This window comes from Lampetra planeri, chromosome 4, assembly GCF_965212315.1.
Source record: "Lampetra planeri chromosome 4, kcLamPlan1.2.h2, whole genome shotgun sequence".
NCBI lineage: Eukaryota > Metazoa > Chordata > Hyperoartia > Petromyzontiformes > Petromyzontidae > Lampetra > Lampetra planeri.
In genome coordinates, this window is record NC_136110.1 from 23,503,659 (window position 1) to 23,530,111 (window position 26,453).

At 39.2% G+C, this 26,453-nt stretch overlaps 1 protein-coding gene across 1 annotated transcript in view; it reads left to right on the forward strand.

The window, feature by feature from the left end:
• Positions 1-26,453, forward strand: part of LOC144717850 (CUB and sushi domain-containing protein 3-like) — a 449,456-nt gene that overhangs the window by 12,072 nt on the left and 410,931 nt on the right. The window contains exon 2 of the mRNA XM_078593564.1: positions 16,562-16,781. Coding sequence (XP_078449690.1) covers positions 16,562-16,781 — 220 coding nt within the window. The remainder of the gene's footprint in view (positions 1-16,561; positions 16,782-26,453) is intronic.

Below are 26,453 nucleotides of genomic sequence, written 5' to 3' on the forward strand. Positions count from 1 at the left end.
AGCATAAGGAATTAGGTACACAGAGATTAGCTTCATCTGAACCAAGAACACAGCTTGACATCCATGACATTATGCTCCATCCCCTCTGGCTGTCTGCACAGCTGATGTCATCCCTCTTTTCAAGTCCAGGCTTACGAATTTCCTCTTCTCCTCTGATTATGGCTGACCATTTTAATGGATCCAAATAATTAGATGAGTACAGTTACTATCTTCTCCAGCACCCTAACCCTCTGCTTAAGTAACTCTCTTCACTTACAAAGTGCATTGTTCCTCCATATGATGTTATAATGTGCGTGTCTTGATTTTTTATCCAGTGTTGTGATATGCAGTGGTGTTTAAATTAGTTATGAATGCAAATTGCATTGTGTTGTATTTATGAATGCAAGTCAACATATTCCAGCTGGGTGGCTGACAGGTCATTGGCCACAAATCAACCACAATATCTTGCTGATCTCGTCAAGGAGCATAAACCATCACGAAAACTCCGGTCACTCTCGCTGCAGCTTTTGGCTAACCATCGAACAAAGACGGCCACTGCATCGCGTGCATTCAGATGTGCTTTCATAGCCATCTGGAATGATCTTCCTTCCGAAATTAGGAAGCCACTGGATCTATGCACCTTTCAATAATGTAGATTGAAAAGTGATTTCTTTAGAACTGAGTTTTGTGATTGAAATTTGATATCCTTCTCCCACACCTCCGATTTGCCCAGCTAGCTGCATACGGTGCAAAATAAGTTCAACATACATACATGTAAGAGTGCTGATCTTGCACCACTGAGATATCGTATTTGAATCCAAATATCCACGAGTCGTTAAACCAGGTTCCCATGTGGAGTCACGCGGTGACCTAAGCCGAATCACTAATGACAGCACAAAGAAGAAACATACTCCATCACATTCAATTTGTTGTTGCACTTAATCTGGAGAAATTCCAACTCTTGAGATTGGAAAATATTGGTTTGACTGTCAAACCAACATTGCTTTCAGTGACAAAGTGGGTGGGGAAGTGCCGGCACTACTGTGTGGGCCAGAGGTCACGTGAAGGTATCTCAAAAGTAGTTTTGTGATATTTGCTTCTGTGGGTCACACGCTAAAAACACAAAGGGTCACACTGCTCTGTTAGAGATCTGAATGAATACGTGATCTCATGACGTGACGCCGATAGCACAATCGGGATACAATTGAGGAGAAACACAACAGCAATTCCAAGATTATATACCCGGAGAGAAAGAAAAAAACTCAACACATTAGTCAATATCACTGCCATAAAAGGAAAACTATACATAGGTGATGTTTCAGGCAATGGCCTTTCATAGCATATAAATTGAGAATGCTGTAATATAAATTGTTCGAGAAATTGTAGCCTGTTGTGCACAATATACAGAACATCTAGATTTGACAACCAATCAACCATTTGTAACACATCATTATGACTATAATAACCAATTGTAGAGTAGGACTAAGGTAAATGCCTCGTACTCACAATACATATAAATGCACGTGTGTGTGGAGGTGATATGGGTAGAGAGGTGGTGTAGCGGTAAGCGCTCTATGCTACGAACCCGGCGAACCGACTTTGATTGCCGCTCATGGTCAACACCAGTGACTATTATCTGAACCGGTTCTGGGCCTCCCCTATGTAGACTCAGCCTCAAATGAGTACCTGGTGCAGTGCGTTAACAGCGCCACTGGGCAGACAAAAGGGATGTGATGCTGGCCACCCACCCCCTCGTGTGCTGTGCTGGCCTTCATAGGTGCTCGCTAACAAAACCTGCCCCAACTGTCTGTTACAGGCTATACGGATAATCTTTGTCTTTGATATGGCTGTTGTTTCATTAAGTCGGCACAATACTAAATACGTACAGACACACTGTAATATTAACATACATATGCAGTAACTTATTCTACTGCTACTGAGATCCTGATCTTAATCATAATAAGCATAGCCATGTCCTCTAGTGATTGGCAGTAGTTCTATGTTATCCAACCAAAACACGCAGTCCAGGAATTTTTTTTCTTTCTGGAAAATAGCCATTGGGGCTGAAGCTTGGAATATTATTCAGCTTCAGCAAAAATTGAAATCTATATATTTGACAGCGAGTGGCATAAGCTAAGGATTATGATGAGAACAGGCCTCTTAGTGCATTTCATCTTCATTTTTAGAGTGGAATTGTGGAATAATTTTTTAAAGACATTTATTTCAATTATATGGAATTATATTTATAAGTAAATTCGCCCGATGATTCTCAAATTATATTTTTCTATCAAAATTATTTCGATTAATTGCATGTTACTCTTATTACAGCTTACCTCAATGAAACAAAACAAATATTTTTACGTATGTTTTTGTTAATTTATGACATTTATTTGTTCATATACTTACTCAATATCTATAATATTACGTGGTTTTATTGTACAGGTTTTATTGGCTGGTTTAATATTTTTAAAAAATCTCTTGACATGTTCACATTTTGACGATAGTGCCTTCTTCAAAGAAGGTTTCTGAATGTAAAAATATTCCTATTTTTTATGCTTATCTGGGACCTGTCATGTATTGAATTGCGTACATATATATGTATGTTTGACAAAGTTATCCATGCCCGTAGTTTTAATGTATTACAATGACAAACATCCCTATGTGGCGTCAACAGCCTATTGGGGCAAGTAGCGAGTAGCACCTATGAAGGCCAGCAGAGGACATAAAGGGGTGGGTGGCCAACACTACGCCCGGCCGCCTTTGTCTCCCAGTGTTGATGTTTACCACAACGCAGAAGTTACTCATTAAAGGCTAAGTTTACCTAGTATAGGGCCAGAACCGGTTCATGTATATAGGACTTCTTTCACACTCTACGGAGGTGCTGTGGAAGGACAAACGTTGTTGGCTGTGAGCAAGATTAAAACTTGGGTCGCTAGGTTTGTAGCACACTAACCACTGCGCCACCGCTCCTCATATATTACACGCACACATACATACACAAATAAACTCACACATATAGATGTTGATCATTCCAATATGTATAGATTTTATTTAAATATTTATGAAATTAATAAAGATACCGATATCACAAAATGGTCTCATCAATTTTCTTCCATAGCATAAATTAGGCAGCGATAGCCACAAGTGACATACAGTGAAAGATGATGTTGCCAAGGATATGTTTCCTGATATTTTCCAAAGCATTGTAGTGACCTATTTGATTCGAAAGGTGCTGATTGTAGGCTCACAAAGGAGTAGATACAATTTCACGAATGATTTTTGGTTTTAGGTCATGAGCAAAGCAGAGAGGGCTTTGACTGGTGATGTTCTCAATTTGAAAAGAATGGGGGCGTGTTCCTTGACTGCAACATCACCCACCAACCAATGATTTACATGCCCTAACAGGATTGCTTTAATTATCCTAAGATGTCACAGCTACTCCAAAGTCCCATCGTAATAATATGCAGAGAAATATTCACAGCAAAACTAATTCATTTTAATTCATTGCTGTCGAAAAACTATAGAAAATTAGAATTATGCATCATGCTATGTAAATAAATTAAATATATTTAAAGAACAGCGACTTTATGTTGTGCTATGTGTGATGATGATGACCTTAAATGTACAAATATAGTATAGCCATTCTTTTAGCAGACATTTACATACATTATTGTAATCAATAATCCAAAACCTTCCATCTTTCCGCAGTGAAAAGAAGCCATGAATAATTTCTACGTGAAATAGCTCAATGAGGGACTGGGGAACGACCTGGAGATGTGCTAGGTCATCGTGTGAATTGTTTTGATACATTGATATGCTAGTGCTCCCTTGACTTAAAGAATATGTAAGTGAACCCACATACAATAATTTCATACTCCAGCTCCCCTGGTGACTGTAACTCCATGATATTAATCAGAGAGGGCAGTTGAGAAGGTTGGCTTTCTTTTTATTGAGTCCTTTTCATGCCAGTTTTAAAGTCAAGCTGGCCTTACTCAGTGTTATGGGAAGATCATTGCAAACCATAGTGTTCTACAGAGGCTGGTTGGCAGCATTCCTAATTCATTTTACAATATTAAATAGCCCATAGTGGTTTTCAAAGGTACTGGCCACTGAGTGATTGTGCAAATGCCAAACTAACTTTCCAGTGAAAAAAACCCAACTCAAAGCAACCGAAGGTAGCCTTGCAGCTTCACATAAACATCATTATATACAAATACGAAGCACAATATGGGATGAATACTGCCATTTAGAATTACCATTTTGTAAAAGCAGAACAGGTGCTACTGCTGTGTCCTGTGGTTGGTAATGAAACGTAATATAAGAATACTTTTTCCCATTTTTGGCAATAAAACAGGTGTTCAAATGTTAAAACACCAAACAGAAACCTTTTGCAAGGAATCATGTCTGCATTAAGCACATACTTGTGGTGAACATGCAAAGAAAAACGCATGCTCTGGTAGTGTATGCATTGTCTTTAAAACTGATTGGTCCACACCAGAGACAGCTTTTGTTTAGAGCCTAGTCTCAAACAGTGTTAGGTGCCAAAGGGGTACAGCACAAAGACAATGTACTATCAGGACATTGGGAGCTCGTGGTGATACTGGCAAGGGAGGTCCCAATCAAATGTAACTCCATCGCACAATTCACGATTCACTGGGACACAAGTGGACTGATAATTCATATAATGGGCTGTAAATTAATTATTCTTGATGCTAAAGATCAAATACAGAGGCAGCATATGAAGGCTGCTAACACAGCACACAAGGACATAACAGTGCATGCCTTGAGCACTGCTGAAACCGCAAAGACTGAAATGCTGCTTGTTTTTCTAGTAATAATAATACAGTATAACATACAATTTAGAGTACAATTTTGGTGAGGATAAAGGCCTCCCTATGCCATATCGGTCGTGGAAATTGTTTGACCAATCTTCATCATACCGATCAGTGCGAGATGAAGGTCGGATTGTGGATCAGCACTGGTTCCGATATCAATCACTAGTTATGTTAGCCGTTTCCAAGAATCAAAATTGGGTAACCAGGTGCAGATGCAATGCACTAACCACTGAGCCACCATAACCCCCATTTAGTTATTTAGGTGCACGTATATTGTATGCTTTAGAACATTGATTAATAGGCAGGTTATTTGCAGATTAACTGCTAGTTTACTCCTAGATAATCTACCAAATGTGCATAGATGATTTATACATCTTACCTCTACTTGGAAATGTTTCAGGGTATAAGAATACTGCATAATTGACTGATGGTAAACATTGGTAATTATACGTTGGCATTATAAATCTGTGTCAAATTTGAAATAGCATTTTCCCAAATTGTCAATGTTGGTAAATTGGCCCTTTTACTGTACAGTTATTTTATCTTCAAGGTAAGAAAACCCGGTGCTGTATCAAACGAAGGTGAATACGCTGCAGCCCTTGCTACTGAGCAACGATGAGATGGGATGCACAGACACACACATCCCCCTCCAACTTATTTCAAAGGTTCTCATTTGTACCCACGCATCCTCTGCAAGTTTGCTTCAGCTTCACGGAAAACGTTTCCACTTCGCGACCTTGCTTCTTAGAAGCACAATCACGTTGCCTTGGGTCAGCTCTGCGTCTGGTTGCAGTGTGTCCTGCCAGCTCGTACACGGGTGTCCTTGGTGGTGTCGTTTGAATACGGTTCCCTTGCAAGCACTGCTGTGGTGAGCCGCTAGTTACCATTTGAAGCACATGTCCCGGAGAGTATTTAGGAGGGTCAGTGCATCTGAGCGAGTGGCATTTTTGCCATTTCATTCTTCTTTTCACATAAATATGAATGCGGGCAAATTTGCAGCAGTTAGTTCACCCCTTTTTATAGATGAAGAATGTTGTGCAATTGAAATTGCAGTGACTCACGCGTCTATCTCTCAGAGGTTAGGCAAATTATTATGCAGTGTCTGTTGAACTAGATCGCTCTAGGTTTAAACACATATGTGGGTTAATGATATTGGTTGCGACTGCTTCGTTGCTTTTACAAGGTCATGAATCTTCGTTTGACGATTTTTGCTTATTTAGTGTTTCGACACAGGAGGCATATCTTACTGGCCAGACGTGTTTCTGCATGATCACCTTCATCATTTGCAAACTTCTAATATATTTACGTGATGACAAACCATGAAATGTGGTTTGATGGTCGCTGTTGTAACATCCATTGAAATGTGATGTATTTAACTGTTGCTATTATTGACTTGGAGTGGACATTTGCCTACCGTTAACATACTATTATCAAGCCCATATACTCTAAGAGAGACATCCAATTTAAAGGCAAGCTAATTTCCTCATGAGATGTACATATTTCTGTCCAACAAGTCAGGCAAATACTCAAAGTCTAACACGCACACATATGAAGAGCATTGCCATTTATGTTACATTAAATAATTTGTTTAATGTACATATAATTGGGAGCAGGAACTTTGTACAGATTGGAAAGAAGCAAATGCACTTTTTTTGTGTCTCTGCTGTGCACCATTGAATGGAGTGTCGTTTAATTAGCACAGCTTAGTTTAACACTAGCATGTCAAGTGAATACCAAAAAGTGTTTCAGCTCTATAGGTTACATAATATAGCACGAACTATGTGGGTGGCAGTGGATAATGAAATGTTAACATAACGTCACACAAGGCGCCGCACAGACATTGCTCATTTTTATGCGGTGTTCAAAATGGGATTTGACATTTGCGTAATCGCACATCTATGTGACAGAGTAGTAACACTTTTGCCTCATCGCAAAAATAACCGAGGTATTTTTTCCTGACCCGGGCACCTTTCTGCGTCGAGTTTGTAAGCTCTTGCTCGGTTCTGCATTGGTTTCCTCCGGAAGGTACAAGCATAGAATATCGTTGGTGTTGGTCAAACATCCCAATGCAGGACTCTCCTGAAAAATAGTCTGAGCACTCAGTGTGGCTTTGCTCAGTCAAAAAAATGTTGCACCTTCTAGATATCAAGATGCCAGGGTTTGAAAAAAAAAACACAACATGGCTGCTTATGATTAGTGCCTTATTCTTAAAATAATGTTGACTCTTATCTAGCTATAAAACACACTCACGGGTGCTGGAAACTAATTTGAAATCAAGCAACGTACTAAGCCTACTTAAATAGTTTATAACAGTGCAGTCAGTATTAGGCGTTTTTTTTGTTCCTCAAGCAATGGTATGAATCATCGTACTTGTAATAAAACTCCACCTAACACATAACATAATGAGCACAGCCAATTTATGCATTCATCATTATAATGTAATTTCCAGCATGGTGGGCCTAAGTACGGTGCGAAAGAAGTTCAACATACGTACATGCATATATGAAGACGACACCATTTTTGTTGGTGATCGGGTTTGTTTTGGCTACACTTCACCATACTAGTCCTTTCCAGCTAAGACCCCGCTTGCTTGCCCATCGCCACATATATAACCTTGTTGTAGCTGCTCTCTCGCTGGTTCAGCAGTTCCACTGCTGGATTATATTGTTTCCGCCTGAGGACGACCGCTTGTGTTGCGATCGCAACGTCGTGATTTATTTCATTTCATACCTACGTGACTTTAACGAAAGAACCAAAGAGTATGGATTCCTGCAGTCACGAAAGCTTCAAATCAAGATAGTCAATTGAAGTTGGTGAAGGGGGTGCCCGAAACCGATTAAGATACCATTGGTGTCACTCACCGCTGTTTTTAGCGATAGCCACCACTTTGCCCTAACCAAGTATCATCATCGTCATCATCGATGGCCGTGTTCTCCTCTACTGTTGCATGGCTGTCATCAACACTTCCAATGGTCCCGTGATGTCACAACCCATCTAGCTCCACAGTCTATGAACGTATCACTCCATTTCCATGGTGGATGTCTTCTCATGAGTCCTCCCTGCCCTGACTGCCACTCCGTTACCATTCTTGTCCATTGACCTTCAACACTCCGAGCAGCTTGTCCTGTCTTCCTAACAGCTGTTAAGATATCTCTGATTTGCCTTTGTTCCCTTATCTGTGGTTTATCTTTCTGTCGCTCAGATGTAATGCCCGATATGTATCTCTCTGTGCGTCTCTGTGTACTTTTTAGCTTGTACAATATTTCCCTTGTATTTGTCAATGTCTGTTCTGATACATCCATCATAGCTGGTAATATGCAGCACACTGGTTCTAAACGTTATTCGGTGTTATTTTTTAATCGCAGTATTAAACTCAGTTTTCTAAGGGGCATTCCTACATTGGCATATTCATCATTTTGACCACAGCCCACCTTCAATAACTGCCATAGGTATACAGCTTCAGTTGTGTCCCTCCAAAATATACCCTTAATTGTTAGGTAATCTTCTTGTGTTTGACTTTTGTTTAACTGAGATTTAATGATCAGAATATTTATTAATACTGGAGAAATCCGATGAGCTATAAAGCTCTTTTTTACAGATGTCCAGTAGGTGCAGGTCAGAACATTACAACAAACAATATAAAACACGACAGGCATACACAGTATAGGAAAGGTAAGCAAATCACTTGAACATTTATACAAACAAAACAAAATGTTTTACCTTCCCAGGTAAATCCCACTGAGCTATTACCTTCTTTTTCACAAGTGACCTGGCCATATTTATCTTTAACACAACTTCACAGCCTTATGTATTAAGTTCTTCAATCAATTTCTGTTTTTAATTTCCATTGGTTGTCGTGAGGATTGTCAACAACAAATTAATAATTTTCTCCACGTAAGTTCACGCCTTGATTTTTAAAAATGTTTTTGAGGAAAACATCTAATATCGCTATGAATAATATCCAATATTTTACAAACTCATCTTGGATCAATCACAAAAAACATTCCAACTACATCACTAACTATGTGTGCAGATTTACCACCTCTGCTATGCTATTGACAGGTCAACGTTGTATGCATACCAATATTACCGTTATTATTGATTATTCGCTAATGACGATTGTGCTCCTGTTTTCATATAATAACTGCATATTTGGGAGAGATGCTATATATATATGAGATGAGTTCTCATATCATTGTTGTTGGCCAGTGAATTCTGCTTGCTCATTATTTTTAATGAAGCGTTGCAGCAGTGTTTGCGAAGACATCTGGGGAACCAATACGTTTTAATTAATTTATACGTGTGTAATTTCACTCATGTATCATTATTATTATAACAAGTCATTTTGTTAAAACAATGTTGGTCAGAATTTTCTGAGTAAACTAAATAACGGATTTAATTGGCTCGTGCCTTTTCATATTTTTGTAGTCCTCATCCCTGACGCGATAAACATTTGCGTTTGCAGTTTTGTGGAGGTGCATCACTGTAAACAGCAGAAATTCCGTGTCCCTGCTCTCAGAAATGTGCTCTGCTTTAGCTTCATTCAAGGCCATTATATGTGCAATATATCTATAAGCTTGTCTGTGCACGAGCATCAGTAAATCACTGCATTTCAGTTCCCCTTCATATTCATTTCCAAAGTTGCATTCTCACTCATGGGTGCTTCAGCCATATCATTACACGTACGTAGCCATCTGATGAATGCCGTTATGTTTCTCATGTTAATGATGGCTTTGTTGTAATTGCCATAGGGCATACGTGACTAAAACCACATTTTATTAACTTGAGAAATAAATTGCTCTTGTAAGAAATGGTTGATAATACAGGTGTGTGCTGCAGGGTTTTTACATTTGTATTTTATATAGATCATCACATGGCCTGGATCTTGTCTCAAGTTTTATTATGAACAAAATGGATCCAATTTACTATTCCACATAATCTATCAGAACAAAATGCTTCGAGTGAATAATATACATTTTAATCGCACACATAGACAGATATTTTTAGATGTAGAACTGTGATGAATAATAACTGGAACACACACACACGCACTTTCCTGAGGATCTCTAATTATAGTATCCTCTTCAGCACGAACCAAACCACCCTACAAATACAGTACACCGATAAGAAATTCCATAAACATAAATAACTCCATAGTAAACCACCTTTTAAAGAGAAAAATCACGTGGGGAAGAGTAATGACAAACACTGAGAGCAAAAGTGTAGACACAGCTAAACTGTGCAGGTAGCTCAGCCACCTGTCAGAAAACTTTTCCATTTTACTTGCTCGCCGAGAAGAACAATGCTTTCTATGGGCTGCAAAGATTGAAAACAATAAAGCCACGTTGGCATGCTCGTGCCAAAGTAGATTGAAGTGCTGACGTTCAACCATTCGAAATGTCACGAACACACTTAAATAGAACTCCCAAGTAGTGGGTCTGTGACTTAAATAAAAAAAAATACAGACGGGTGAATTCTGCCTTCCTGCAGTGTTGGGAAGGAGCATTCATTACCGTGCATCCACACAACAGCAAGTGCACATTAGCATCACACAGCACTAACACTGGGATTGAAGGCATTAACTGATTTAGACTGATGTATGCAAATGTACGTGCCAGATGTGACTAAAGCCAAGGGAATTGAGTTAGTTCGACAGCACAAAGAAGTTTCATGTGAATCGGGCTTTCTGAATCCATTTAGGTTGCTACTGATGTTTACTTAGCCATAACAAACTTTCCCTTAAAAAAATGGTCAGCTTGGCATTGAGAATTTAAATGTAATGTACGCTTTCCTGGTAAACACTAAACATTTACATAGAGAGAATAGAGGGAACACACGCTGTGAACAGGAAGAATAGGTGGGGGGGAAACACATTTCCTCTTTATTGTGGCTCCTTATGAATGTTTTTTTTTATTCTGGAATGTTTAATAACACTGTAATTGAAGGTGTCACAGACTGGCCCTTTTATTCAAAGTGTGTGGCCCTGAGTCTGTGACGTGCTAATACGTGGCATGGGAACTCAATTACAGTACTGCGAGGCTGCATGGCAGATAAAAAGTCTTGATTACTGCTCACCCATGCACAATCTAAAGCACCGGGGAATTCTCGAAGCATATTGTGTGCATGCTCTGACTGGTCAGCAATATTCTTTGCACTGGAATGGCATGCCAATGAGACTGATGGCTTTTATTGGATGCCATTATAAACAGCTATTGTAACGGCGCATTGTCTCTATATATACACACATTTTGTTTGTTTATTTTCACACTTCCCAACTGCAATCTGTGTTCTGAGCAGCCTTAGACATCACCTTCTGCCTGACTACCCCATCTCTCTCAGGGGTTACATTTCGATCCCACGTGACTTCCTCTCTTGCCAACCGAACCTCAAGGCAACGTATCACAGCTACCTGTAACACATTGTAATGTGCCATAGCAAGGGACGCTTCCCAGACATGTGGTCTTCCACTCATTGCACATCCCACAAACCTCTTTGCAGCACTACATAAACACTCGGTACCACCTGCATACTGTGGGCTAGCGTAGACTTGTAAGATTTTTTGCGTTGAATTACCTGGCTGCCTGAACGTTTGCGAAAGTACTTCTGGCAGGGGTCACGTGCTACACAGCCATTATGAACTGCGTGAAATAGCATTGCTGTTCATGCCGAATGTACGACAGGCCAATGTCCAATATCCGGTTTACGACATTCGTTGTCTTGTCTGACTGTGCATTGTTTGTGTGTGCATATAATAGTATAGGGTAGTATAAGGGAGTGGTGGTGTAGTGGTTAACGAGCTGCGCTAGGACCCTGGCGACCCGAGTTCGATTCCCGCTCATGGCCAACACCGGTGACGAATATCTGAACCGGTCGTGGGCCTCCCCTAAGGTCGACTCAGCCTTAAGTTAGTACATGGTGCGGTGTGTAAACATCGCCACTGGGCAAAACGCGGCCGGGACGCAGTGCTGTGGCCACCCTTGTGTGTTGTGCCGGCCTTCATAGGTGCTCGCTAACAGCACCTGCCCCAAGAGTCTTTTACAGGCTATACGGGGGATCTTTGTCTTATACAATAGTATACACGTATATTGTTGCAAATTTCACCTTGCCATATGAAAGAATAAACACTGCTTTATAAAGAGAAAATAGCAATTGAACAACAACAAAAACACCTTTGCCTTGGAGACAGAAGACAATTTGGTAGCACTTGGTCTGCTTGGCATTCTAATTGGACTAAAACAAAAAGCAGAAAATGGCACACTTTGAAGTGATAAGCAGAAAAAATGCAACACTGCCAACATGCTGCGTGACAGGATTAGAATTAAATCTAGCTAAATTTAGTCAGTCGATCGGGAAGAGAAAAGAGTGTTTTAGGGAGGATTTTTAAAAAGTAATATTGTTTGCATGCAAATGAGGTGTATGCTCTTAACACCCCTATCAAGAGCAATATCCCATATGGCTTACACACACAAACACGCAGAAAACAATGGTTTCTCATTTAGGCTTGAAACACCGAGGTGATCTAGGGCAGGCTTAAGACATGTTTAAGATGATTCTTGCCACGAATGTTGTCTTTGGCGGAGAATTGAGCCAACATTGTTCGGATGTTAACACAGTGTGAGAACCACTATCATAAATGCAAAGATCCCCCATATAGTCTGAACAGACTGCTGGTGCAAGTGCTGTTAGCAAGCCACAATGAAGGCCAGAACGGCACACGGGGCTTTTACACATCACTCAAGGTACTCAATTGAGGCGAGAGGAGGCCCAGGACCGATTCGAATAATCATCACTTGTGTTTGTCGCAAGTGGGAATCGAACAGTGTTTTCACTGCTGGGGAAATTGGCAAGCATACACACAAACCCAGGCACAAAGGTATACATGTATATGTTTCCACAATCATGAACCTGGACAAATGTCTATATCTAAAGCAAAATCACCCCACGTCAATGCTATTTAAAAAAAAATCTACTTCAGTAAATAGGGTTGACATTTCTCAGCCATTAGTGCACGGCAGTTTTAAACAACGGGAAATTCCCTTAAACAGCCCCACCCCACCAGCCTCTGTCCACCCCGTAGTATAAATGACTGGGGCCAGCGTTTGTCGATTGGTAGACCGCATGCGGCAGGGTAAAGTGTGAGTGCTCCCTCATCGTTCAAGATATCTGGCCAGCGTGGGTCGGCCGAATACTCTTTAAAGGGGGTGTCTAGAGCTCCCTCTCGTGGTGAGTCTGAGCAAACAATTACCTTCATTTGTTGTCACTATTATCATGGCAAATACTACCCATGTGTATCCTGGAAAAAAAAGGATCTCTTGTTGTTGAAGGTTTTCACGAAAGTGCTTTGTTGGCAATGCCACTGGGTTCACAGTGGAATGACCACAATACAATAGCGTGGTGCTTCTCCCATAAGACTAAAACAGCGAACATCAAATACGGTTCTGGACAGCGCGTACGGCACGCATGCACGCTTCATCATACAGGGTTCACGCCTCTTATTCCGTGCCTCTTCCACCCTCCGCCATAGTTCAACGCCACCTAATGATTGGTATGATGAGCCAGCCTAACACGGGTGTTTCCGTGAGAACTGCACTGCCCTTGGCATGCAAATGTTTGAGACGATGGTGGGTGAAGTACGACCATTTTAAAGGCCGTAACACAAGTATAATGGTCCCTTCAAGTGACAAATGTAACTGCTAATGTGCTGTAAATGGTGTGAAGTGGCCACGCAAGTGTGAACGTCACAGTACTCGACATACAAAATGCAATTTTTGCAAAAGAATGAAAACAATATATTACAAAATACACTGAAAGCATACATTTAAGGCATTACGTGCGCATGGCAATAGAGAAAGTAATGCCTGCAATCAGTCTTGTCGTAGGTGTGCTCAATTTCTCATGTGAATGCCATTATTCAATCGTGGGAGGCTGCCGTGGTATAATGGTTATTAGCACAATGGACTTGACATCTAGAGGTCACTTGTTCGATTCGATCTCCCATCACAGCAGTTTTAACAATTGCATGTAGGTATGTTTAACTTATTTCGCACCATACGTAGGTGTGGGAAGGACAACAAACTACACGCAAAAAAGTAGTTCTAAAGAAATTCGTTTTCATCTAGATGTAAAAGTGCATAGCTCAGTGGCTTCCTAATATCGGATGGAGAACATTTCCTGATGGCCGCAGAAGCACACGTTGGGCAAGTTTAATAAATTCCCCCACCCAGTAGTATTAATCCTCCATGATAGAGGTTTTTGGGTTAGATCGCGTAAATATATACATGTGTCGTTAAAACCCACCATCACCCAACACAGCCAACTAGTAAGGGTTGTCACGTAAACAGAACATGCCAATATCGTCACTAGTACAGCACACCGGTGTGTTGGAGAGCCAAGCCACAACATTTACAAACTGAGCACGACGTTTCGCCAGTAATTACAACTAGCTTCATCAGGCGACAGCCAGATTTGTGGAGAAGTCTTACTGTTTCGTTCCTTATATAGAGGCGTAGATGTGTTGACCACACTTCTGCGCTCTTGCACAATGATGGGGGTGGGGGCGGGATTACTGAGGCAACGTTCATTATGCATGTGCATTATGCGAGCCCTTTGAACTTGTCCTTCCTGTCTATTGTGTTTATTAAAATAGCCCTACCAACGGTAATCCTTATTGAAGTACGCTGCTGTTTGTAGGCATGCATTTAAATAATGTATTATTTGATGAATCGCTTCCACGCAGTACTAAGACGGTAGCTATCCGAACGGTTAAAGTTATTTTGATTTCTTTCAATTGAGTGTCCTTGTTGGCACGCATGTTCTGCTACTGCTGACAGTTGCATTTGGGAGAATTTAATATTTCTCTGATGTTCTTATGGATGATATTGGTCGCGAAAGCCTACGTGTTAAACTGACTAACCAGTATAAATCCTCTTACACAATGTTTGCCCAGTGTGGGAGAGTAGGCCTAAATAGCCTCTGGTAGGGTTCTCTAGAATTCCCCCGAGTGGAGTCTCATCCGTCATTAGTGGCATGGGCAAGAAATGTCAACGCTGAACCTTTACCTTTTACCTATGGGTTGTTAGAACTGTACCCACACTTTGGCAAAGATATGCTTGTAATAGCATTATCAGTCATTAGTACACGATTGAAGCTCTCCAGTATTTTTTTCTGAAAGTGTTAACCGATCAAACAAAATTATTAGAACACTTTATAACTAAAAGAAATTACTAAGTGCTGCAACAACTCTTGAGAAGCGACACAGGCTTGGGTGAGTTAATCTTTGTTTGGCCTATTAACATCAACAAAGGGATACTGGAAGTCTTTCTTTGCCCCATTAAAGAGTGTGGGAGAAATACAGTTGTAATAACAATTGGGCTTCATGGCTGACTGCTTTATAAAGGTTCTCCTGATAATATTTCCTCTCTGCCTCAAAGCTGTTTTAAGACATTCATGTTTACCAATATTATGCATTAATATTTTTACATAATTTAATGGCGTCAGCTTCTCTTGACAGTTGTAATATTTTCGGTAGACGGCCTTTTAAAAACAATTGTGCTATATTTTTGACGAGAAAAAAATAAAAAATGTACCTTTCACATTGCTGTTTTTTTTCTGGCTCCTTGGCATTTTGGGCTTTTGGGCATGTGATCAGATATTAAAATATACATAGTATGAAAAGCAGTAATTTGATATTCGAGGCTATTGCTAAAATACCTTTGCAACTAGTGAATACACCTTGTATCCTGACACAAAATTCTGTCATGATGGTTTCTCAGGTACAGATACAAATTCAGATAATTTATGAAGCAATGACCTCTATGATATTGTGCTTTTCACATTTCACCTGTCGATATCAGAACACATTTAATATCGTTGCATCGCAAAGTTGAATGTGCACTTGTAGAATGTCACTGGGATATTTTACGAGTTTACTTTAGATACAGGACTCTTAACCTTATTTGACAGTCAGGGTTAATTGATTTGACCCATGCCTGCCAGAATATACATGATTGACAATGCATTCTTCAGATATGGATGGACAGGGAGAACTGGCCAACCAATTCGGAGAGATGAAGGAACAGCTGTGCTGAGTGATTCAGACTGTGCAGAGTCCTAATACAATTTCATGGAACCTCATACATAGTTTTTTTGCTGCATGAGCCAATGACCCGTTTTATTCTGCTAAATCCTTTCCCTCATATATATTACTATTATTAGACCCTCTATCCTTTTTCCCCAAAGTGAGGGCTGACAGATTATATTTAATGTCAGTGGTGAACTGCGGCGGCTTTGATATATTTTTTCTCGTGAGGAATGCATTACGAGTTTTACATGTAATCTTACAATCACAACTTTCAAACACCCCCCCCCCCCAAAAAAAAAATAAGTTCACGGTGGTGACGTCATTTCGCTCTCTTTAAGACCGGAAGCAGGAAGACTTCTTCACAATTCTGGCAAATTGTCTGATGAAGCTGGTTGTAATTTTGAGCGAAACGTTGTACTCAAGTGTAAATGTTGTGGGTTTACTCTCCATCACACCGATGTGCTGAAGTAATAGCTGATTGGTACGTTTTATTCACATGACACACCTTACTAATTGTCTGTGTCCTGAGGTGGTGGGTTAACGACACATTTGTATTTACACGATCTCACTCAAAAATAACCTTTATTATTAAAAAAAGTGTTTTCAACAAAGATGCAGCTCGATAAATTGCAATGTAGTTGTGTTATAAATGTACAATGTGTTACAGGCCAGGAGAGCTGCGGTGGAGTTCTGCAAGAATTAAGTGGAATTATTGAAAGCCCTGGATTTCCTCAGGGCTATCCAAATAAAGCGAACTGCAGCTGGAAGATACTGGGCCAGGAGGAAAACCGGATCCAGTTAACGTTCGTCTCGTTTGCCTTGGAGGAGGAGTTTGACTTCTTATTTGTTTACGATGGAGAGCCAAATGCGGACAACTTGATGTTGAGGTAAGGAACACGATGACCAACCTTGACGTCGTAGAAATGATGTAAAAGCATTGACGTATTGATGGAGAGAGGCACAAAATAATTGTGGTGAATAAAACTGAATGACTAAAAATCATGGACTCGAAGAAGTGAAAACGGTGTTAGAAACAACAATGCCGTAGCGTATGTAACAATTAAATTGAAAAAAAACTAATTGTATCGTGGTCTTGCTGAATTTGCTTCACGTTATTATAAGTAAAGCGTGCACGCATCCAGAATTACAATTATAAATTAACACAATTGATTAAATTATCACCACTTCATCATCAACCATGATCAATCTGCCATCGACAAAATATCTACGGCCAATTAGATTCTGGAAAAAGATTTTAAAATTTACAATCACGGGGTGGCACAGTGATTAGAAGACTGCGCTATGAGTGATATGTGAACCACTTGTGTGTGCTCCCTTCACCTACTGACACTGACCGGCGTGGTGAAGTATGGTAAAACATCTCCACCACTGAAATGGCATGCGTAGGTCTTCATCCAGCAATGGATTCCCAAATGGCTGTAAAGTAGAATAATTATTTCTAGTGGAATTAAATATATAACAACTGCAACATTTTTATTGTCATGGTCAAAAGTTACAAACAAAGCTAATTATAAAAAATGTGAGTGAAAATTGTGATGAGAATGACAGATGTCTTAGGAACGTTTGGTTAAAATAATAATCAATGAACACTTCAGACTGCACTGGATATTCATCCATTGGTGACGCTGGGCAAGTGCAATGATGAGGCCATTTTTAGTTTAACTATATTGTATAGAATGGGTCCAAGGTAAGGAAATTTATGCAATTGGCATTCTCCCAATTTTTTTTAATACCCAAGCAAGGGAAACATAGTGCAGGAGTTGTGGAGATTGCAGGTACTTTTAATATGAGTTTAATGGAATAGCGTACAATCTGTGATGACGAATGGCAATGTGCTTTCAAGAACATGATGATTTCCTAAGACGTTCTGCTCCGTGCTGCCTCCATCTAAATGGCAAAACATGTTATTAAACATTATTATGATGAAAATCGCAATTTTAAAACTGACACATTGGTAACATAAGAGTCCGCATTTTTTCCTAACATAGTCCGCGTGCGCTGAGTATTTGGTTAATTTACGGGACAGAAGAAAGGGGAAAACAATTTAGTTTAAGGATGTATGCCCCCACTTTCAGTGTCACCCTGATCACTATCAACAGGAAAATAAACCTGTATCACCTGTACAATGGCCTAATGCAATGTATACGTAATACCACTCGACCCACGTATTCTTATTTAAGGCACATTATACTATACCATATTATGGTTCTTTCACAATTACGATGTGTTGTACTTAAAAGCACAAGTGGAGGGACTGACCACTAAACCTCAGCCACTCGCCACAGACAACGTAATAAGTCAAGTAAACATCATGGAGACATCACAGAATCTCGCAAAAAAAACCTAAGTGTTATTTTTTTTTACACCCTTGGGTGTACTTTCAGAGATAACAAAAACAAGATCAAGCACCAGCACACATTTTTGTGACGGGTGCATCTTTCGTGCAATCATCACTGACAGATGCCGCCAAGCTTGCTGTACATTAAAGTCAGGTTATTCCTGAGAAAATTATAAATATTTAACCAGACTCTCTTGGGGCATGAACCCACAATCATAGGGGGGATGGTTCGGTACCTCAAAACTACAACTTCGGTATTCAAACCTTTTTGTTTAGGCCACGCAACAAATGTAATCTTGTTTGATTGGGAACATATGATACTTTTGGCCAGGCTATGGCAAATGTTGACGATGCGATTGATTTGAGCTTTCATTTATCTATTTGTTCATCACAAGTTAGTGCTATGAAATTATTTATTTTAAAATAATATACGTGCATAAGCATACGGACATCTATATTTAAAGGAGTTGCATAAATAAGTAACACCCACACAGGTAATTTCATAACTGATAATCATGCATTTGTCCACCATCACTAATTGTATCACTTGTAATGATATTTAAAATAATCGCAGAGGTCAACATGGACCTACCAGCAAGTCTGCATCAGCTGTAAATTATTAACAACTACAGTATTCTCTTTTACCTTTTCAAAGGGCCTATATGGCCCTTGTATAAATATTTAATGTATTTAAAAGTGTCTGGGATATAGTTGTCCCTTTCCACACGTTGATAATTGTTTTACATTGCCTACAAGACGTATAAATATAATTGAGAACAAAAGACAAATTATTTCCTCCAACATATTTGTGGGGCAAATTTTTTTTTTTTACCACTTCGCTTTCAGTTATGGCACCCTTTCGTCAGTGTGAATACATCATTTTCCTTTCAAACTACATGAGGTTTCGGTCACCCTCAGTGTAATAAATGGCATTATGTAATTTTATACCACTTAGCAATGATACACTTTTGTCCCTGGCAAATGTGCCCATTTACAGTTCAGGTATAAATCAGTCAATGAGGTCATCTATGACACAAAATATGTTGGGTACAGAGTGTCTCATAAATATTCCCAACTGTCAGTTATACAATGTAGATAGTTTGCGCTGATGTGGGTTGCACAAGCCCTTTGTATAAAACTTGAGCAGAGATTCGGTGTCTCCAGAGATTTCAGTGACAGCGTTGACATTTTTGTTGTATATCCTGCCAAGGACAAAAGTAATGCATTCACTCGGATAATTAACTGGTGGTCATTTTGGATGCTCATGTTGCTGGGATTCACCAGTTGATAATACATTCCTCACAAGACGATTGACATTGCACCACAGACAGTACTTTCTTTAAAATGTCATGCAGGGTTTTCTTTGGTTATATCAAATGAGTAAAATTTCTGTGTGTTTTAAAATTCACGTGTATTTCGTAAAATGTCGGCAAAAATGAAATAATGCTAATCACTATTGTACATATTTTATGAAAATCCATCGCTATAACATAATTCAGCAATAAAGATGTTCATGATACATAAAAAATATATTTTTGGCCTTTGCATTAATATGTAAAGATAGATATGCATGAAACTGCAATTAAATTACTTAATATATATGATCATGAGAATGTAGAATGTAAGCAATTATACTTAAAGAGCATCATACATAAATCAAATTGTGTTATCTATCAATGTAGATGTGTTAAATATTGAAAGTATGCATACAAAGATACATTATCATAAGTGACATTTAAACACAATTATAAATCAGATACAGATACGATTGACTTTTTCTGTAATTTTGTGTGGCATGGATTTTTTTTCTACAAATGGGCAGTTGTGAATCTGAAAGATCCATTTTCTCTTGCAACCTTATCACTTGTTTTAACCAAACACATGTCATCTCTGGCAATCGACCAAAAGGGATAGCACAGATTTAAGAGGATAACTAGGTTTTGCTGTCACTTGTTCCTTGGCTTTCTGAAAACTCGTAACTTTGCCACTACTGCAAACTTCTCCCATAAAGAGTGGTCTCGAACACTGCTGCTGCCTTAAATTTTGATTCAGCATCCTTGGCTCTAAAGAAAATTACACGGATGAATGTGCATCGTGAAGATCACCAGCTGATAAGAAAAGAACACAGAGTTCTTGAAGCACGCAGCATATATGCTTCAAAATAAGTCATGCAGTACAAATTCATCAGTATGTTCTCATGTGAATTTTAAAGCCTGCCATTGGCATTACTATTGATGACTCAGAATGGTGGTTATGCTCTTCACCTGTCACCTTGATTAGTACAAAGTTTGTAAAAGGTTGAGGCAAGGGTCTAAATAGGGTGCATGCACGCACAGGTGGTAAAAAATATACATAGACAGGCTACTTTATATATTTATATACAACCTGCTTTATATAAACCGCAGGGCAGTGTGTTAATTCACATCCAGCAACTGAACACACATAAAACAGTAATGCTGTTGCATCAGCAAAGGGCAGGACCTTTTGATGGTTACAATGATGCGGGTGTTTGAGTGACGTTTCATTTTATTTTAAATTGAACACCTACGAGAAAACATTGATTACAAAACATCAATTCCGTTGCCAAAGTGTGAATGCACAGACAATATAATGCATACTTGTATTTTCTATAAGTAGTTCAAGGATTCTGGCCTTCCTGCTTACAATGTCACGTGTTTAAATGTATCCATAAATCAATGAGAGGCCATACATTCAGCATGATATGGTCTTTTTAAAAGTACTTGAAATCGTATTCCTCATTAATTGTCTACCCCACTGTGATAATTCGTGTTTTTTATGACATTGGGTTAATTTTTACAATGTTTAATAATTTCCATTGTGTTGTTACCAAAAATGTATCTCAATTAGCATGCTGCTGCTTTGCAATGGCTGTATATGGGTCTGTTGTCTTATTTTTTTCAGACCCAGTGTTCAGAAGGGAACTAATGTTTGTAGATATCACTCAGCATGTTGAATCACCAAACATTAAATGCAAGTTACAAAACAAACCATGGTGATTTCAAGATGATGTGGTAGAGCAGATAATAAAATTGTCCCTATTTTGTGAACTATACAACCCTGGTCCATTGTTCAGCATGTACCTCGAAGGTGGCATCCTAAATGTCACGGTTATTCTGCACCAGTGAACATGTATGCACATGCAGATGCTGTGACATTACCAGAATTGTTAATTAATTAACAGTTGAAGCACATTTTGCTGCAGGGAAAAAAGGACATGAATTCATGATTGTTACATGCAATTCTGAAATTGTGCTACTTTTCATTGGATGCTTACATTTCAGGATGATCATGTTTGGGATTGAATACTTTAATGTTTCATACTAAAGCATGCACTGGACACCGAATTAATGTAATGCTCAGCAACCAAACTTTCAGGGTATACCTCGCTGATAAAGAGTCACAAGAAATGTATGAACAATGGCCTCCCTCAAGGCTTGGTACGCACACCGTCACTATTTAACACGTATATGTGACCTGCCATGTACATCATCTCGCAGATTCATTCATGCAGAAGACATAGTCCTTGCTACACAGGGCACAAACCTTGTGAACATTGCCATTAGAATGGCAGCTGAACTAACTGTATTTGTGGCATATTGCTGTCACTGGAGGCTCCAACCAAATCCTTCCAAAACCAGCAGATGACACCATTGATGTGTCCTGTGGTAGCCCAGTGCACTATGAACCCACTCCAATCTAGGGGTTATCATGGACAGAAGTCTGACCTTCAAGCCCCACATGAAACAGTTCTGTGAAAAGACCAAATCAAGAATCGCCCTGCAAAAGAAACATGTGCGAACAAATCGGGGCGCCTCAGCGGATGTGCTGCCAACTCCCACCCTCTGGTCCGGGGGCTCGTACGCAAAACTGATATATGCACAGTTAAATACCGAAATGCACATCATAAGCAGACCACTGAAACTGACACCAATACACTGGCTCCATGTTCTGGGGAACAATCTGCCGCTAAATATCCACAGATGCATGCAAACTAAGAAGGAGTTTACACGTTATCTTGACAACGACAACCACCTTCCAATCAACCGAGACCTCAACGATGTACGATGCTGCTGACTCAGATACCAATCCCCCTTCTGGATTCATGATGTCACCATCCTAGAATCTTGTAAAAATGTGGAAAAATATTCTTTGGGTCTTTCGGTAAAGTCACGTAGAACAAAAACAAATTTACAAAAAACTACGACGTTCCAATCGCCACACAAGCAATCTCCTGATGACGATTGCTTGTGTTGAAATCGAAACGTCGTAGTTTTTGGTCAAACAAAATGTTCTACGTGACTTTACCGAAAGACCCAAAGAATACGAATTCCTGCAGTCATGAAAGCTTTAAGTCAATGTGTAAGAATGTTGGCAAACAGAGTGGTACGTCGTGGATGCCAGAATAGATACCCAATTTTGGACAAAAAAATCGCACCTCCTAGCTTTGGCATTCCTCGAAGACACTGGTGTAACCATCAACTGCATCAAAACATCGACAGACCACAATGCACATCTCCTTCATGAATAGAAAAATAAAAAGAAGCTACAGAGTGAGTGTCAAATTACAACCCAAACTATGGACCATCTCGTGAACCACAGTAGTCTGTGCTCCTTCAATGCAGGAGCAATAGCAAAACCACATAAACTCTAGAAAACATTGACATTGGAAAACAAAAATATTTATTGCACGTGTGAAATGTGTACCATTGTGTATTTGCATAGATGCACTTGCTAGTGTGTATATTGCACATAGATCTTATAAATTAAATTAAATCAACACAACTCAGGATATATGTTCATGTTCAAAACATATATAATTTTTGTCTACCGACTACCACATGTGATATAGCATAAGTTCATTATTTAGTTGCACGTTTTTCTTGCTCCCATTATTTTGGTAGCTTTATGAATGTTGCACAGACTTTGGAGTGCACCATTTGTAAAGCTAAGTGAGCACGTCCTTGCCGTAGCCTTTTTATAACATTAAAAGAACCAATAGCTTCATTAAGCCAGCTTGACCAGGAGCCAGACATTGATGGATGTCTAAGTGCTTCTTAATGCAAATTACACATAAACAGCAGCCGCACCATTTTCCAGCGTTAGGATTTAAGATCCAGTACAATGGCTCTGAGGTAATCTTAATGTTGTGTTTCATTGGCTTTTAAAATGATTATTTAACACGTAGAATTGTACTGATTGGTTCTGTTTGTTTTATTTCAGTCAAGTACTTACAAAAAGAAACAAAGTATAGCATTGATGTGAAGCTTTCGTGACTGCAGGAATCCATACTCTTTGGTTCTTTCGGTAAAGTCACGTGGGTAGAAGAAAAATAATATTAGAGTATAAAGTATAGCATAACTTTAGTTGCATATAATTAGTATGTTCTCTACATTAACTAAAGGTAAAGGTGTGGCCCTGGAATTGCTTCCTCGTACTACTGCAGGCGGATGGGCCCCTGTTGGAGCGAACTCAGCAGATATTTGACCTTCCACTGTGACTCGCCTTGTTAGAAACTAAACTATTGCTTTTATTTTATCAGCTAAGGCCCCTTTTGAGCTATATACCTCTTTTTTTCAGAAGCGCCCTGGCCAAAAATAATAGCGGAGCAAAGTGGCTAATCATGTGGAAATTTATAGCAGCCAAATGCTCGAAACGCATGATTCTAAATGCTGCTGAGGGGAAAAATCCACGTGACCACGGGGAGAACAACTCCAAATAGACGGGCGTCAGGGTCGGGATCGAACACGAAACCTCCTGTATACCAGGCGAAAGTACCTAACATCTTGACACCGTGGCGCATAGTCACCCTTTGCCCAACCACACATGGCCTGACAATCGTCCAACATTGTGGTGCACTCATTTATACTGCGAGGTGGGACAGCAGTATGATTTGAGAATGTGCACATTGTTTCAACTTCCGCTTCAGATGACGGAATCAAACCTGTGACCCCTGGATTGTAAGCCCAGTGTGCTAACCGTAACACCACAGCAGCTTCCACCTATATAGTAAATAATATTGGAAAACAACACCGTAAATGTTTAAATAGATGGACGTCAAAAAGGTTGCTGGATATTAATGAGAATAATCTTCAAATCAATGGCTTATGTGTGACTTTAGCAGTGTAAAATAACATGCTAGGGCAGAGGTTTAGATATTGTTTGCCAGCGTCTCGTGGAAGTATTGCTTGGAACATTAACAACAAAAACAATATTTTCAAATACCATTTAGGATGTCTGTACATTTCCTGCACACCGAGGTGTGTTGGAAGAATATACATTTCCTTAAATAATATTGTAAGTGTTTTTTTTACTGAAAAATTGAGCAGACATGTCACTTTTACAATGCAGCTTATCTAGAAATATCTCTTCATCGCTGTGGCAAACATTTGGAAAGATTTGCTGCTGAGCTATTATGCTCCAATTCTCACACTATCAGTGATCTGTGAATCAATGTTACTTTTAGTGAATGAGAAAAATAATCTTCAATAAATAAAATTACTTAATTTTTTGCTTTTACAAAAAACCTAGCCCCTACATATTATAAGATGAAAACTCAAGTGCTATTTAAACAGCGCGACAGTTACAGTTAGTTTCAAAGTCCACGTAATGGGAAATTGAGAGCTAGAGTTAAGACTTCCAGATTTTGTGCCAGTGGGTAGTCCACTGCTGTATAAACCTGTCAACACCATAACTCAACATTTTAATCTTATTAAGACGAACCCCCGCAGGATGCTTAAAATCAAGTAATGCTCGGCAGTTGGCGGGGTAAATTTAGCCGGGGAAATTTAAAAGGAATGTTTTTCATCGAAATATGACTGTGAATAGCTGCAATAATCAATCTGTTTATAATCATATTTCATCTTACCTGGGGAGTACGATAATCCATTTTAATTGTGTGCAGCATTTTGAGATGACCTGCAATTATCTATGATGATTTTTTTCTTGTAATTGGGTACAAGTGTCCAAAACATTTCTATTTTAAATAGGCAAAAAATCCCCCCTGCTCATATGATCATTGAGTTGTGGTGCTCATTGCTATTGGTAGTCCAGAGTCAGTGATGGAAATGAACCATTCTTATGGAAAGTGCCAGTCTATGAAAGGGAACTAAAATTGCAAAATTAACACAGTTATTATAATCAATTATGCAAGGAAGTTCAGGAATATATACTGTAATGATAGAGTAAAATGCATTGAACAACTGTAAAGCTAAATTTTAAAAGTGTAGAGAGTGGTTCAATAAGTAAGCCTAGGTTTCCTGGAGAGGTTGTCAGCTGTGACCAATAGGTTTATTATGAATTGTATAGAAACCATCAGTCATTACATTGACTTAACTGTATATATTTGATAGAGGTACATTGCAGAAATATTATTTGTAACATTGTGTCGCTCATTGATTAAATTAAATTGATTCTGGGAAAACTGAATTAAAAACTGAACCCTACACAAATAGAGTCCTAGAGGTAATTACTCAAAGTATGTTACAATACAGAAAATATTTTGCTCTATATTGGTATGAACAAGAAGAATGTACAGCGCTTTGTCAATCCACTGCTGGATGAAGGCCTGCACATGTAGAGTCATTCGTCTTAGTTATTTCACCATACTTCATCATGCTGCTCTATGCAGTAAGATGAATGAGGTTGTCAGGACCTGTGCACATATCACTTACCACTAATGATAGCTGTGACCAGGAATCAAACCCAGGTTACACATTTTCATAATGCAGTGGACAAAGCACTGTGCTTCTGCTCCCACCAGAAACAAAATAATGTAGAAATCAACTTACCATGCAAGATACATTCATCAGTGTGCTGTCTGTGTAGTTAAAGCCCTGTCTTAACTGATGTTGGGTTAAAAGTGTTTCGCATTTGAAGCTATGGTCAATATGGAATAGATCTAATCCAGCAAAGCACTAATTGGACCGTAGGGTCCCGTGTGATTCTATTAACGGACTCTATACAGGAGATATTAAGTGTTTGGTTAATACCGTTTGGCAAAATAGCATCGAGTATTTAGGATAAAAAAATTCTGCATTCTTTAAAACACATAAATGAAAGAGGGAGTCACAAATTTGGTCAACATTTTTAGTTTACATTTGGGGTTTGATTAAACATGTCGGTTAAAATCCCGTCATCTGAAAACGAAAACATTTCAACAAGAAATTAGGTGAAAAGTTTA